At 34.9% G+C, this 14,920-nt stretch overlaps 1 protein-coding gene across 1 annotated transcript in view; it reads right to left on the reverse strand.

The window, feature by feature from the left end:
• The window catches only part of Dhc1 (dynein axonemal heavy chain 1), a 99,769-nt gene extending 91,397 nt beyond the window's left edge, over positions 1-8,372 (reverse strand). Inside the window, exons 1-10 of the mRNA XM_089700618.1 lie at positions 8,340-8,372; positions 8,131-8,268; positions 7,772-8,043; positions 7,409-7,593; positions 6,770-6,930; positions 6,578-6,694; positions 6,118-6,399; positions 5,712-6,036; positions 5,307-5,530; positions 5,060-5,207 (exon numbers count right to left, since the gene is read on the reverse strand). Of these exons, the coding sequence (XP_089556744.1) occupies positions 5,060-5,207; positions 5,307-5,530; positions 5,712-6,036; positions 6,118-6,399; positions 6,578-6,694; positions 6,770-6,930; positions 7,409-7,593; positions 7,772-8,043; positions 8,131-8,268; positions 8,340-8,354 (1,867 nt within the window). The 5' untranslated portion in view covers positions 8,355-8,372. The remainder of the gene's footprint in view (positions 1-5,059; positions 5,208-5,306; positions 5,531-5,711; positions 6,037-6,117; positions 6,400-6,577; positions 6,695-6,769; positions 6,931-7,408; positions 7,594-7,771; positions 8,044-8,130; positions 8,269-8,339) is intronic.
• Positions 8,373-14,920: the final 6,548 nt, after the last annotated feature.

Raw genomic sequence — 14,920 nt, forward strand, 5'->3', positions numbered from 1 at the left:
TTTTATTTTAAGGTAAAATTTATATATTATGTGTTCCGTTTGACGTCCGTAGTCCATTATGAGAGAGTTGTTTGATATCTCCTGGTGGCTTGATAAATAAGATGCAACAATGTGATAGAGTAATGCCCCAAAAAGCTTATATACATCCTATAAACAAAGTATATAATGTATAAAATCATGACTTTGATAATTATTGAAAATTTGTCTCAATACCATGCATAAAATACATCCATAAAATAATATACTACAAGTATATCTTGTCAACATTTTAATCAGTATAATATGCACTTAAACCTGAGTAGGCTGAAAAATCTCGATTGTGATTACTAAGGACTTCTATTTTGATTAGTATTAGATACACTACGACAATAATATAATAATAATTCCACCCTGTGGCGGAAAGACGGGGGTTCGAATCCCACCTTGTGATCGAATTTATTATATTCTTTAAAAATTTGTAAGTAAATAATAATGTTTATAAACATATCTAGATATAACTAGATATTTCTCCAAATAGATTGATGATGCTACTATAACTATGTAACATTACCCAGATTTCAAACTCGACTCTAAAAGAGCTCACTTTACCCTGCCACCTATGATAGCCGCTGTAGCTGGTCTCACCGGATGCTGTGTAGTAATAAACAGATTAGTCAGAGAACCTCTTATGGATTGGAAAATGCGCTCGAAACTGGATTCATATTTACATAATATGTAATAATTTAGCTAACTTGCGGAATGCGAGGTAAACGCGTCTTTACTCTCGACCCATTGTTTTGAATTGCAATGTAAACAGGAATAAATAGAGAACACGTCCAAAAGCTAATAACAGTATAGTAGCTGCGCGTTAATAAATGCAAACAATTTTTTATTAATTTTATAAATCACATAGTTAAATAATTATTTTTATTATGCTGATTTATTTTAAAAAAAAATCTCGATAAGAGTTTTTGAATAACCTTCCTTGCCTTCCGGATTTGTAATTTTGAAAGATTTGTTCTAGCTAAGGTAATGTTTGCTTAAATGATCAGATGAAATTTTAATATAATTTTACTTTAATACAAACCGACTGATTTTATGTATAAGAATAGTGTACTAAACCGTCAGTTATACATAATTTAGCTAAGTATATTTAGCATCCTTTTATAGCCTGGTCAGTGGCCACCAGCAGTCTATGTATGTTTATTTTTTTTTTTTTTAAGCTGCCCATCAAGGTGTACAACAGGTTGACCAATTCAAAATGAGCCATACTTTCAGCTGTAGGTTCTGTATTTGCTTTGGAGCTGAACCTGTGCCTGTTTGTCGGTGAACGATTGAGAGGACTTATCCTGATAGTAGCACGCCTCTTGAGGCCTGGGTGCAAAGAGGGTTTCTTCCACTTGGGTACTATTATAATGAACTCGAGGCAATAGAGCCGGTCGTTTAAGACTGTCTTACTTGAAATAACCTGTTTGAGCTGTGATTAAAATTTATTTGTAGAATTCCCCTCTGAATGGAAATGTTTGTGTAGATTGTTCGAGCACGTTGTAGTAGGAGCCGGTGCAATTGCGCGAGAATTCGGCTTCCTAGCTGTACAGCCCTAGAAGGTTGTGAAGTGTTCAAATGTTCAAACTAATAACTCTTGTCAAAGAGATTTCGTTCTGCCTTTGAATGAAATTTTTTCTTACTACCTCGACAGTCAAGATTAGGAAAGCTATTACTGCAAACATTTCAATGGCACTGGGTCCAAGGTCCTTTCATTCACTTCCAAGACTATCCTGTGAATTGGGTACGGCTGGTAGATATTATACTTGTTTTTTCACTTACTTGCTTTTAAAAGATGTTTTTGAACTAGATCTTTAACAAGAGCGGCAGTTCATTCTTCCCCGGAGGGAGACAAAGGTTTCAAAGTTGATTAACCCAAAGAGGCGTTTCTGTAGCGCTGTGGCGTGTGTCAGTACATCCTTCCCCGGAGGGTAATAAAATTTGCAACGATGACAAACCTTGATAGGCGTTCCTGTGGCGCTGCAGCGTGCGTAAGTGCTTCCATCCCCGGAGGGTGATGAAGGTTTCAAAATAAAAGGCCTGAGAGGCGTTCCTGTACCGCTGCAGCGTGCTGCGCCACTGCATCCATCCCCGGAGGGTGATGGAGGTTGCAAAAATAATAATAAGCCCGTGGGGCGTTCGTGTAGCGCTGCAGCGTGCTCCAGTGCATCCTTACCCGGAGGGTGATAGAGGTTGCACAAGTGATAAGCCTGTGAGGCGTTTCTGTAGCGCTGCAGCGTGCGCCAGTGCATCCTTCCCCGGAAGGTGATGAAGGTTGCAAAGGTAATAAGCCCCGAGAGGCGTTCCCTTGGCGCTATAGCATGCGGCAGTGCATCCTTCCCCGGAGGGTGATGAAGGTTGCAAAGTTGAGAAACCCTAAGAGGTGGTATGCCTGCTTGAGGGACCAACTGCCTGCTATTAAGCCTGTTTTTAGGCACTGACACTTTCAATTTAATTTCCATCGCCAATTTCAAATTTGCTTCCGTGCTCCAAACCATTCGTAGAAAATCTTAGCAACGCTCGGGTGTCAGAATAGATTCTATCGGATTGATATTCCAAAGTAGGTTAGAGACGAACTTTATTTCGAATTGAAATGAGTTGAATTGCAATTCCAAAGTCTCTGCAAGCCAATCAATTGACGATTTGTGCGGAATAATGAAACAATATAACATAATATGTAAATTTTTCACATTTCTTGCAAAATAAATCATTTCATTTCATTTCATTTCGTTTCAATGTGGTGTACATGCTGTTCTGGTGAACGCAAATCATTGCCCATGTAAATCACCAAGTAAAGGCCACAGTCCCTTGGTTCTTCAGCAGTCCAGTTTGTGACTGTTGCAAACATTCTTTGAGCTGACGCTAGCCCGAAGGGCTGATACGTTATCTTAAGTAATTGACCTTCGTTTATGATGTATTTATAATTATAATATCGATATGGTATACAATAGTGATACAAGGATATAGGAGGCGTCGATACGTACGGGTAGTCGATAGCCTCGCAAATACAAAATTTTATGATTTTATGTTGAGTATGTCATGTCACAGTTAACAGTGGGTGTGAAATTGAAAATTACTCTGAATTTGCAGAACTTGCTTTCTTAATTATGAAAAGGGGTGATTAACAATAGTCATGGTGTTCGTTTGACGAACCCCTGATTTTCAATAGTGACTTGAATCTTCAAAGACATAAAGTATGATGTCAGAGTTAAAGAATAAATAAGTATTATTACCTCTTAAGTGAAAACTATGGCTGGTTTTCGAATTACATGGTATTCGAGGGTGACGAGATTAATTTGAGCTTTTATTTGTTGAAAATCTCCCCCCCCCCCTTTTTTATTCTTTTGGTGTTTCCTTTTGTATTCATGAAATGATTTGAAACGACTTAAAAAGTCGATCTTAACGGTTATTGAATGTACTGGTAAAAACTGATTGTGACGAGTTTTAAACCAACTTATCAAATCCGCCTATCTGCATATGCTACTAATCATGTTAGTAAGTTAAAAATTCTTTCCACAGCGGGAGGAATTTTATATGACTTTAAACTTATCAATAATCCCCTTCAAAGCATCTCTATTAATTCTTAAGTTTATTTGTATAGAGAATAGAAGTCGCATTTAAATTTAGCTGTAATTAGGCACAGAGTCGCGGACTAATTTAATGCGTCAGGCAAAAATTATTAATAAATTTGTAAGAATTCGTAATAATTTACCTATTTCTATTGTGCTTACAAGATATAGGCAACTACATTCTACTTGATTCGACTCGTATCGGATGAATTTTCTAATCTAACGAGATTAAGAATTCGTTTTTGATATTTACCCTCACATACATTTAGAAAGTCCGCGAATACGATTCAAGGAGGAATAAAATCAAAAGATCGAAACACGTTTCGAATCTGCTTTCGGCAATTAATATACTATCTTAAAACCGATATTTGTGAAAATAGGTTATCTAACGCGTAACATCCAGTAATAACCATTAACGTTGAAAGATTTGTATTGAAATCATCGTAAATCACGTATAATGTATTAATAACATGACTCACCGTGTTGAGACAAAATCTCAAACCTGAACGCTGAACGCGCGCTGGCGGCGCCATACACGCTGCGCCGGCTCCTCGTCGTCGCTGGACTCCGAACAAGAAGAACTCAGCTCGGAACACGTAGAAAACGCGCTGTTAAGACGCTCGACACGATTCGGTAGGCCCTTGGCCTGCGCTATAGACTTATGGTCGCGATGCCACGCTCGTGGTTGCAGATTTATACTTCAAATAAATCCGATTTTCGTTATTCGTTTGAAATAACGATAACGCAGGTAACACTTGAATATTCATTTCACTATGAAACGTAACGGACTTAAATAAAAACTATTTAAAAAGAACAAACTGAACTTTCTACTTCAATCTCGAAAGTTCGTATAAGATTATTATTTAAATTTAAATTATGTATATATGTAATTTAAAATACAGTATTTTAAAATTACATATAATCTAACGACTTGCGTACGGTTTGAAAAACGACGCAACAATGAGAATATTTCTGGTGGCTTGCCGGGACTGTGGTGAGTTTTGTCTCCCACCACTCGCGGCGCTGGCGGCGGTACCACGTGACGGGCTTAAAACTAGCACCATCTAGCGACTTCACGGGGAAAAAGGCGATGTACTCTCTCATAATGGACTACGGACGTCAAACGGAACACATAATATCATTTTTATTAAATTTCCATGTGTCCCGTAGGTTGCGGATATTTTTCTACCGTCAACAGCCGCACCTGTACTAGGCTTACAGGAATGTTTAAAGGTACATATTTCTATCGTCCGTGCGCACGCAGCCACATTCTGCGCATGTGCAAAGCTGGACACAATCGACCAACGACGCGCCAACAATTACCAGGAGAGAATAAATATGAAGAGCTATCCATTATCGATTACACAGGCCGAGACAACGACGTCATAAGTTATGACGTCGCCATGAGCTGCAATAAATTCTTATGAGATCTTATGTATTAAATGCGAAATTAAACTTCGATTTACCAGCTACAGGTGAATAATTCCGCGGTAGTGGCGGGTCATCTTTTTGTCTTTTGAACATTTTCATTATTTTGTCAACCTCTTTCTCGCTATATTTTAACACTCGATCATACTTCTCACTAAGTTTAGTAATTTGGATCTTCTGGCTGACCTAAATTAAACAAACATGTAAATTTAATTCAAATGTACCTAAAGTTTGAATTATAGTGTATTTTTTCAAATCAAATTAAAGTTGTGGGGATTGTTTTACCTTTTCAAACCTTGTTAAAAATTTGATGCCTTGTGGCGTTTCCCAAACACTTGCGAAGTTTAGTTCAATCGTGTTACCGATAGATTCACGGAGGGCATTGGTTTTGTCCTGAAAAGCTCGGTAATCTTTGTCGAAGTCATTGTTACGATAATCGAGATAATCATATTGACAAGTGGTCACTGCTTTCTTTGCTTCTTCGAAAGCGTGCATTGCGTCTTCTAAATCTGAAGGATGAATGATAATGATGAAGGATTACGATTATTATGTATTATTCTTTACGATAGATATAGATTTATATGTAGATATAATTACTACCTAATGCTTGTAAAATAAATGACGTTTCTTTAATAAATTAAATTAAAATTAATAAATTAACTGTAAACACATTCAAATTTATACATTTACCTTCTCCAAGTAGCAGTCCTTCCATTCGCTTTTCAAAGAGATGATTATAATCATCCATTAAATTGAACATAGTTATAATTTTATTGAGACGTTTGCAAAAGGTATCAAATTTCCCAAACACATAATTTTCTGAGAAACTGAACTGTTCGGTGTTCGGCAGAAAGGGTTGGTTTTTGACGAAAATGTAAGTATCTCTGTATGTTTTGTTCAGATTGATGCAGTGCGTTAATTTGTCTCGAACCAAATCTCGCTCTTGGGACCAAATTGTTTCTTTGAAGCGACATGTTATGTACTGCTTGCATGTTTCGATCATTTGATTTGTAATCTATAAACCACAAAATTATAATTTAGACTTTGTATTTAAAAGTTATCTTACAATATTTAAATTGTCTTGATGGGATTATACCTTAACCATGAGCGAAGATATTCTTTCTGAAGTGTTATAAAACTGCGATACACTGTGAATAAGTCTTACAGTTTGCAACAAACTTAATATAGAGTCTTTGATTTTCACAGGATCATCCAGATACAGCGAATGACAACATTTCTCCATGGCTTGCACGAATTTTGCATTGTCCTTAGCTTCGTTGTAACAAAATGTAATTTTATGGTCAGTGTCGCGCCAGGTCTTTATTACTTTTGAATTCGCCAGTTGAAGACATGTCAATGTGAGTTGCACTTCTTGATCCTAAAAAGGATTGAATTTAGTAAACATTATAATGATTATATTTAAGCACTTTTTTATTGTTGTCCAATATAATAAGGTTAGAGGATTCATCCCGTTTATCAAAATTTTTCTTAAATTTATATGTATTGATAAAATGAAAAAAAAACGAAAAAATATCGCTAATACTCATATAAATTACCTGCAGATAAGACACGAGTTGCGAGAATTGAGCGCCTCTTTTCTTCCAATATTCAAGTTCGTCTTGAGGTCCACTTGAGTCTACTTCGCGTCTTAGTTGTTCACTTTCACTAAGAATCTTAAAATATAAACCAATTTATAAAATATGCCTTATAACAGTTAAAATATATTTTATTTCCAGAAAATCCTTTACCTCCATAATTTTTTTTATCCACTCGTTTACCCGGTCTTCTAATGTTGTAACTGTAGTGGGATTTTTTATCATTTCCTTTAATTCTGTATGATCTTGTAGCTTCGCCATCAAGGCTTGTCCATCATCGAAGAGGTTCACTTGGTTACAGACATCTTCGCACACTGCATGTAGAATAATAGTACTTTTGCTTTAATTACATTTACGGACTTAATAAAAGTTTAATTTTAATAACCGCCTAAAATAAATAAAACTTTTATCCAAGGTTCTTGCGTGCTTTAAATGTTTTAGAATGTTCTACTTTTTGGCGCACTTTGGTGATGAGTTGTTGATGGTGTCATGTTGAATTAAAATACCTATAACTTATTAGGAAAGAAAAATATTGTCAGATAAACGATAACATATACGATAACAAGATAAGAAACATACTATATACAATATCTATATATATAAATATAAAAATGAAACCCGTTTTCCTTGGTCACGGCATCACGCGCGAACGGGTGGACCGATTTCGATAATTATTTTTTTATTATATTCCTTGAAGTACAAGGATGGTTCTTATGGAGAGAAAACGTAAATATGTACCACGGGCGAAGCCGGGGCGGACTGCTAGTATTATATACTTAAATAAACCAGTACCTTTCAATGCGCTACAGAACGACCTCAATCCCGGGAGCAGTTGGTTCTTCACGATCGGGAACTTTGTCTCATCTTCATCACCATCAGTGCTGGGGTGAGCTAAGGCGTTCATATAGACGTGTTCCATAACCCGCTCGATCGCTGTCACCAGCCCCACTTTTTCAGCGTTTAGGATACCGCAGAATCTTTTGGAATTACATTGATAAATATGAGTAATTGGGGATTGTATTTTTATGTCGTATCATGACATTCATATAATATTATTAAAATTGGCGGAATTTATCTCCTAATAAAACCAAGATTGATCATTAAAGTTACGCTGAATTAATAAAAATTTCACTTCGATCCTATTAAAGTACTTACAAGTCTTTATGAAAGCCTTCTTCAGGCAACTGCTTACTGACATTTATCCTGAACATGTAAATACATACTCCAGTAAACTTTACGTCCCATCCATCAGACAAAAACAATTTTTTCTTAAGCGTGACTTGCGGTGGCGGTTGTTTCCCTTGCCCTTGTTGCCGCGGCTTCGTACCTTCGGGTACGGGCCGAGCTTCTATTTCTTCAACGTCTTGATAGTACCATAGTAACTTATTTCTCATATGCGGAAGAAAGAGTTGATTGATGTCATCCAACTAAAATAAAATAGTATTTAAACTATCTATAAGGATAATCCAGTTATTTGTTAGTTATTTTAAACTTTAGGCAATATCTGATTTTACCATATTGCCCTCGAAGACATGGTCCATAATAGCATGTCTGGGCAAACCAGTCCCATCGATAAGGAGCTGGAAGGTGAACTCCAGACGGGGGTCCATCTCCCCTCTCCTTGCTTTGCGCTCGCATTCTTCTCGCCTTTTCTAGAAGAAGAAATAATTTCTTAAACATCGGTTCGCTATATTTCGTTTCAGGTACACTTATTAAATTCAACCTGAAGGATGTCCATGACATCCTCCTCCTCTTCTTCCTCGCTGGAACCGGGTTTAATACCGTGCACGAACATTTTAAAGAGACCTTTTCATGTGACTTATCTGATCTTATAATGGCTGGTAATTTATGTTAATTAATAAAACTCGCTTAATTAAATCGGAAACATTAATCGGAATGGCATGATGACTCGCTTTCTGCACAGTCAAAGTTGAACTATGAGAAGACTTTAGTCAAAGCTATTAGAATATGTAAATTAAACGGACAAGTGACGGGGTGTCATTAAGAAGGGCGGGGACGGAGCGGCATCGTGCTTGTTCGTATTACCGCTGAAGACACGCAACATTTAGCATCCATCGGCTGCCACGGAATTCAGTTATAAACAGTGCCATTGTTCACCTTTTGCTATAAAGCTTTTATACCACAGTCTTTTTATGAGAGACTTGGGTATACGAAGGTGTTATTTTACTGCAAGGTGTTTCTTTTTCTATATCTCATGAGTGCGGTAATAATGTTAATTTCATCTAATTTAGATCGATAGTAGGATCAAAGCTCTGAGGTTTTTATTCCAAAACGCCTTTTTTAATGAATGCATACAATTTAAATGAACAATTCATTTTGCAGTTTGAAAGTATTTTGCACTTTATTAATATAATGAAAAAAAAAACAGAAAAAAATTGCATTTGAACAAAAAAATTAAGAATTCTTGAACTTATTGAGTATACAAATTATACATTATTATAATATTAACAAAATAATGTTAGTCTTCGTGCTCTATAATATAATTATACACATTACTTGGCTACTAGGGACAAAATATGATTTCGGTCCCAGCTCATAACATCTCGATAACACGCTATACGCAAGTTAAATGCGTATCTAGTATTAGTAGTTTCAAATATTATGTACCGTACCTGTTTAGTTTCAATTTTAAAGCATTGTTACAGTTTAAATTTAATTAAATGAATTAAAAAATTGAAATATTAATTTAAAACATATTTTTTAAAGACTACCATATTTATCAATTACCATGATATTATCATAAAGTAGTAAGCATTCCATAAAAATGATGTGTAATGATTGATTCGATTATAAATGTGCTGTTGTTTGTCAATAGTGGAATTACAACAAATTCATTATTAACTTTAATTGTTTAAAATGTTTTAATAACTCAGGCCCCGGAATCACAGACACAATAGAAAATCTATTGTGTCGTGGACCGATCGGGCCGTTCGGGGCTCAATAGGTTAAGGGACATGAATTAAGCGAAAATATCTATTTATTTATAGTAACATATGTTTTTATATAAAGTAGTGAATCAGGCATTGGTTTTATTCAATAATTTCAAATAATATACGTTATTTCATACGTAAATTATTACTATATTATAATAAATGTAAACCTTATTTAGTTTTTCATTAAATTAATCATCACTAAAGTAAAGAAAACATAGTAAAAAGATGTTATTAAGACCTAAATATAAATGTTAAAATTATACTTACAAAGTTACTGATGACTCTTCCTACCATAGACAAATCCATTTTTGTTGTTTCAAAATATTTGTTTTGTAAAGAACGTGATAGCTCAACAAATTTAAGTACCAAGGGTATCTAGAGAATTAGGTGTTTATATTCAACTATGACGATGGTATTTTCTTCTCTTGTTTTAGGCATATTTAAGTAAACTAATAACTACGAAGATTTTCCGTATACTATTTCATTTTATCAAGTCAACAGACCAATAATATCGTTGAATGCGTGCGAAAGAAATCTGTGAACTAACCGCTAGGAATAGCGACACAGCACGAAATGTATTCACATTTTATGCTCACATGACGAAAGATAAAAATCTATCGTGCTTTCTGAAAATAAAGTGGCATTTATCACGAATACAGTAAAAAAGTTTCATCAAAGATATGTCTTATAAGGCCCTATAACGGCGAAACTGTCGCAGTATTTATGAAATTTCTTTTTTCTCTACGGCTATTCATTATGTTGAGCCTAAACAATAAAAACTACTTCGCTACAGCGGAACGTAGCTGTAGACATTTGTAAATATTAGCTACGACGTAGAGGTAAACTACGCTCATGTAGAATGCTCATACTATTAATAAAGTATCTAACTAGTAAACTGTACATAAATTAGTGTTTTGAAATAAAAATACATATACAATATACGCTGATGTCCAATACATCGTAGACGAAGAATTAACTTTGTAACTTGTGAGTAGAATATTTAATTCTAAGATATGTAAATAGCGGATTATCCTTTTATATTAATATTTCAGGCATATATGATACATTCCTTTCATGTTGTGACTGAAAAGTTTCATTCAATATCAATCAAATAAAATTACGGACAATGGAAAATATCATGATAGAATGTATCCATCAAAACAGTTCTTACCTGACCAAATACAAAAGTTATGCAACTTCTGCAGTATAAAGTGATATAAATTCCATAAACACAAATATAACAATATCAATCGCATAAATATTGTTCACATACATCTAGGTATAATATAGGTAAGATTTAATACAGTACCTGCACTACCGTAGAATCGACCATTTTGCTAGTACCTACACTGTACACTAAAATTATTTTATGAAGAAAACAAGTGAATAATCGTGATCTGATTTCCGTGTTCAGCACATGTCGTGGAAAGGCCCCGTGTATTTTTTGACTGACTACCAAGTTGATTCGTATCATTTGTATGACAGGCCATATTCGATATTGCTGACATAAAAAGTACCGAGGTACGTTAGATTATCAGTTTTGGGCCAAATAATGAGATATCCAAGGCAATATGTCGTGTTTTACTGCGAGAGTCAAGGTCATATAAAGCATTTATGTTCGTTACATTCAAACAGATATTAGGTACCTACAATTGCTCTCAAATTGAAAGCAGTAGACGAGTCATGTTAGTGAAACATTGCAGTGTATATAATTATTAACGTTATAAACATTATATTTTTTTTTTACTTCAGAATACTCCATTTAAAAAAAATAGATATTAGTTTTGTTATTTGTATGCCGAATAGAGTAAACGCTTACTACTTATGTACCTCTGAAAACAGAACAGAGCAGAACGTACTTGGTGTTAAAAATTCTGCAAAGCACCTATCTACGTTCAAAAATCTAAATAGCTTACGGGCTACGGCGTTATATAAAGAGATTTGATTCGTGTATTAGAGCATACAATCAGATATTATATTGCAGGACTTTATAAAAACCTATTTGTTTATGATCGACAGGATTCTGGAGTTCCTCTGGTATGAGCAATCTAACCAGATCAGGCGTATTGCTGTAGGGGCTCTGGTGCGTTCTATAAGAGATCCCGGAGATTCTGGAGTAAGAATCTCACATGCTCTGCTTTTCCCTCAAAAGACGATTTCCTAAATCTTTAGATTATTTCCTCCCCGTACCTTATTTATCGTGTATAGTCCATGGGAGCAGCAACAGCGACCTGACTGCTTGGCTACTACTAGCAGGGAGACGGTAGTTCTCCGTTATGTGGTTATATTGATTTGCTCAAAAGGTTATATCATCACTTTTACAATGCTTATGAAATTTGTTTAGGGATACTATCTGGTTTTACAGAACTACTAGTACATCAAATCCGTAATGAGATACTAGTTAAAGATGAGGAATATTAATTAAAAATGCTTGCGGCCAAATCTTGACTGGAAATCTAGTCGATATATTTTATTCTCCTAATTATAAAAATTTTGGTTTCATCAAAAAAACTATGAACGAAGTAATCCTGCGGTGGAATCTAGTACAATCTACATCTAGTACTAGAAACAAATTTTATTTCGGTCTACTAAAAATCTACTATACGCTAAGTACTACTTTACAATTTACATAAAGATTATTTTCAAAAATCTAAGCCAATCAAAGTTTACTCTTTATTCGGAAATAGCCTGGACTATGAATATTTAGGAAGGGACTCTATGCATATCTCATACAATTTTTTAAGCATTTCCAGGTATTATATCATAATTTACAGACCTCCGTGTTATCTTCTTCGTCGTCTACATAATCATACTTTATGAACGCATATCGCAGTTGGTTCTCGAACTGCTGCCGCGCTTCCGCTTTTTCTTGCTTGCTTTGTTTCTCCATTTTATTCACGATTCTCTTACTAACATCACTTAAATGAAGCTCCATGCGAACGTTCTTAATACCATCACAATAACGTACACGGTAACTTTATTTTAAGCAGGATTATAATTTATGCAGAACGACATTTAAAACCCTTGTGTTTTACACTGTAAGTGTGAAACTATCGATAAAACAAGGTGTTAACGTATAGCGGCGCGATGGATATACATAACATGGATACACCTCAATTTAAACTCCCATTCGGAACGGTGTTATTTTGATGGACGTAAAAACTAGTTCGTTGTATGAAGCTACCGCTCACGAAGAAATATAAAGACACGACTCAAGAATCCCAAATGTTCATATGAAAGTACGTACCTAGCTATATTTAATTCGTATAGGAATCACTCATGAGCAATAAGATGCTGGTTTTTATTGTGATTCGGATACATAAAGATCCTACATGATACCCACGTATTTGTTCTAGATATGATAATTCAGCTGTCTTCAGCTCATCCATACTAATATTATAAATGCGAGATTAACTCTGCCTGTATGTCTATTACTCAATCACGCCTAAACTACTGAACCAATTTTCATGAAATTTGGTATGGAGGTATTTTGATACCCGAGAAAGGACATAGGCTACTTTTTATTCCGTGAAAATGACGCAATCCCGGAAATCCTACGGGAACGGGAACTATGCGGGTTTTTCTTTTATTGCGCGGGCGAAGCCGCGGGCGGAAACCTAGTAATAATATATTTTAGGTATTAATAACTTATATAATACAGTTGAAAAATGTGTAAAGTGGTGTGATTGTGATATGCATAGAGCATGCATAGAGACTACGCATTCAGATTAACGTATTTTTTATGTTAAAAAGATACTTTCGTATTCCAAACTAATTTGATTTGTGCAGTGCTAAATTAGTACCTTGGATTTGATAGTCAGTACTCAGTAGTCACCATTGGAATAAATAATAATGATTTTTTTAATAGTTGTTCCCTTACATAATGCATGCATTAGAGGTAGGTATGCATTTCTAATGTCCATGCCAATTTTGGACATTACATCCGTTTATCTGTTTTTTTAAATAACAACTGTATACCTACTAACGAATTAGTCGGAGAATAATATTTCGCCAACAGATTCCTATTACAGAAAATATTCGATTCAGTAGTATTCCAGGGAATATCAGATACCTACCTCTTATCTGATATTCCCTTGCCTTCTCAAATGATACGCGAAACCAAGACAGACAAAACCAATATACATATATTAAATAAAACGACAAACCATACCAAAAAGGACTTCTAAGCGACAGGCCAAAGCATGTTATAACACACCGAATACTTTCTTTTCTTTCGGTTAAATTGTACATCTTTTTGCGTCAATTAGGGACAGACAGAAGACAGGTTTATTTTTTATGAAGAGACTATAAACAACAATTCATTGAATCTTATCATAAAATAATTATTTTTGAAGTAACGAAAATTTTAAACAAATGAATTGGCGAAACGACTTTATCATGGCAAAATCTGGTAAAAGCTAATGCCAGGGGAACAAACAGTACAGTTAAATTAATAAATAATTAACGGAGCAATCGAGATTTCAGTCTCGGCACAAGAATAAAATCTAAGATCTAAATTAAGTATCAGGATTTAGTACGGTTGTTGAGTTCCAAGAATTTCAAAGTTAAATTAGGTACCTTACATTCAAAGATCAAACCCACCACTTCTGATCTTCAAAACGACGGAGGAAATTCTATATACCTCTAGAAATCGTAATAACATTTTTTTACAAGCTTTTATTTTTGTTAATTAACGACACAAACTATTAAATATAAATCTACGCTAAAATACTAAAATCAACATAACATTTCAGTATAATGAGTACCTACTCGAAGTTTTGAAGAAACTAAAAGCGTTTAAAATGGTAATGAATACAATTATTTCATAGCTACGTACCCTATTAATTTCTTCCTCAGAAATCATATTGGAGCTATGAGCGTCTCTATTATCCATCGCTAATTTTCAGTACCCACCGTCACGAAAACTTAATGTGCCTTAATTAAGGTACATGACAAGATTGTTCACAAAACCAATTATATTAAGTGATCGAACGAAAGCGAAAAATAAGTCAGCCGATGTTATGCGGTGGTAAAAAACAACTGGTACACATTACGTGAACTTTTCAAAGGTTTATTAAAAAGAAAGTAAAGGCAAATTAGAGTAATATGGTTTATTAATGTTAAAAGTAATTTTGTTAGGATGCTCCGTCTCCTGGCGTGCGGGCACGCTCGCGGCCTGGCACGACCCGGTACAGTCCCCGAGATATTATGCAAACTTATTTTAAATACCACCCTGTCCCCATGTTTACTGCCCTATTTTACAGCAAATTGTGCTTGTGAACTTGAGTTTTACCTAACAACGATTTTAGTAGTCAAGTAAACACAGATTCATTCGTTTTTATTACGAAAG

Source organism: Colias philodice, chromosome 1, assembly GCF_061535455.1.
Source record: "Colias philodice isolate Cphi_HAF_F1 chromosome 1, ilColPhil1 Martin Lab GWU primary, whole genome shotgun sequence".
Classification (NCBI taxonomy): domain Eukaryota; kingdom Metazoa; phylum Arthropoda; class Insecta; order Lepidoptera; family Pieridae; genus Colias; species Colias philodice.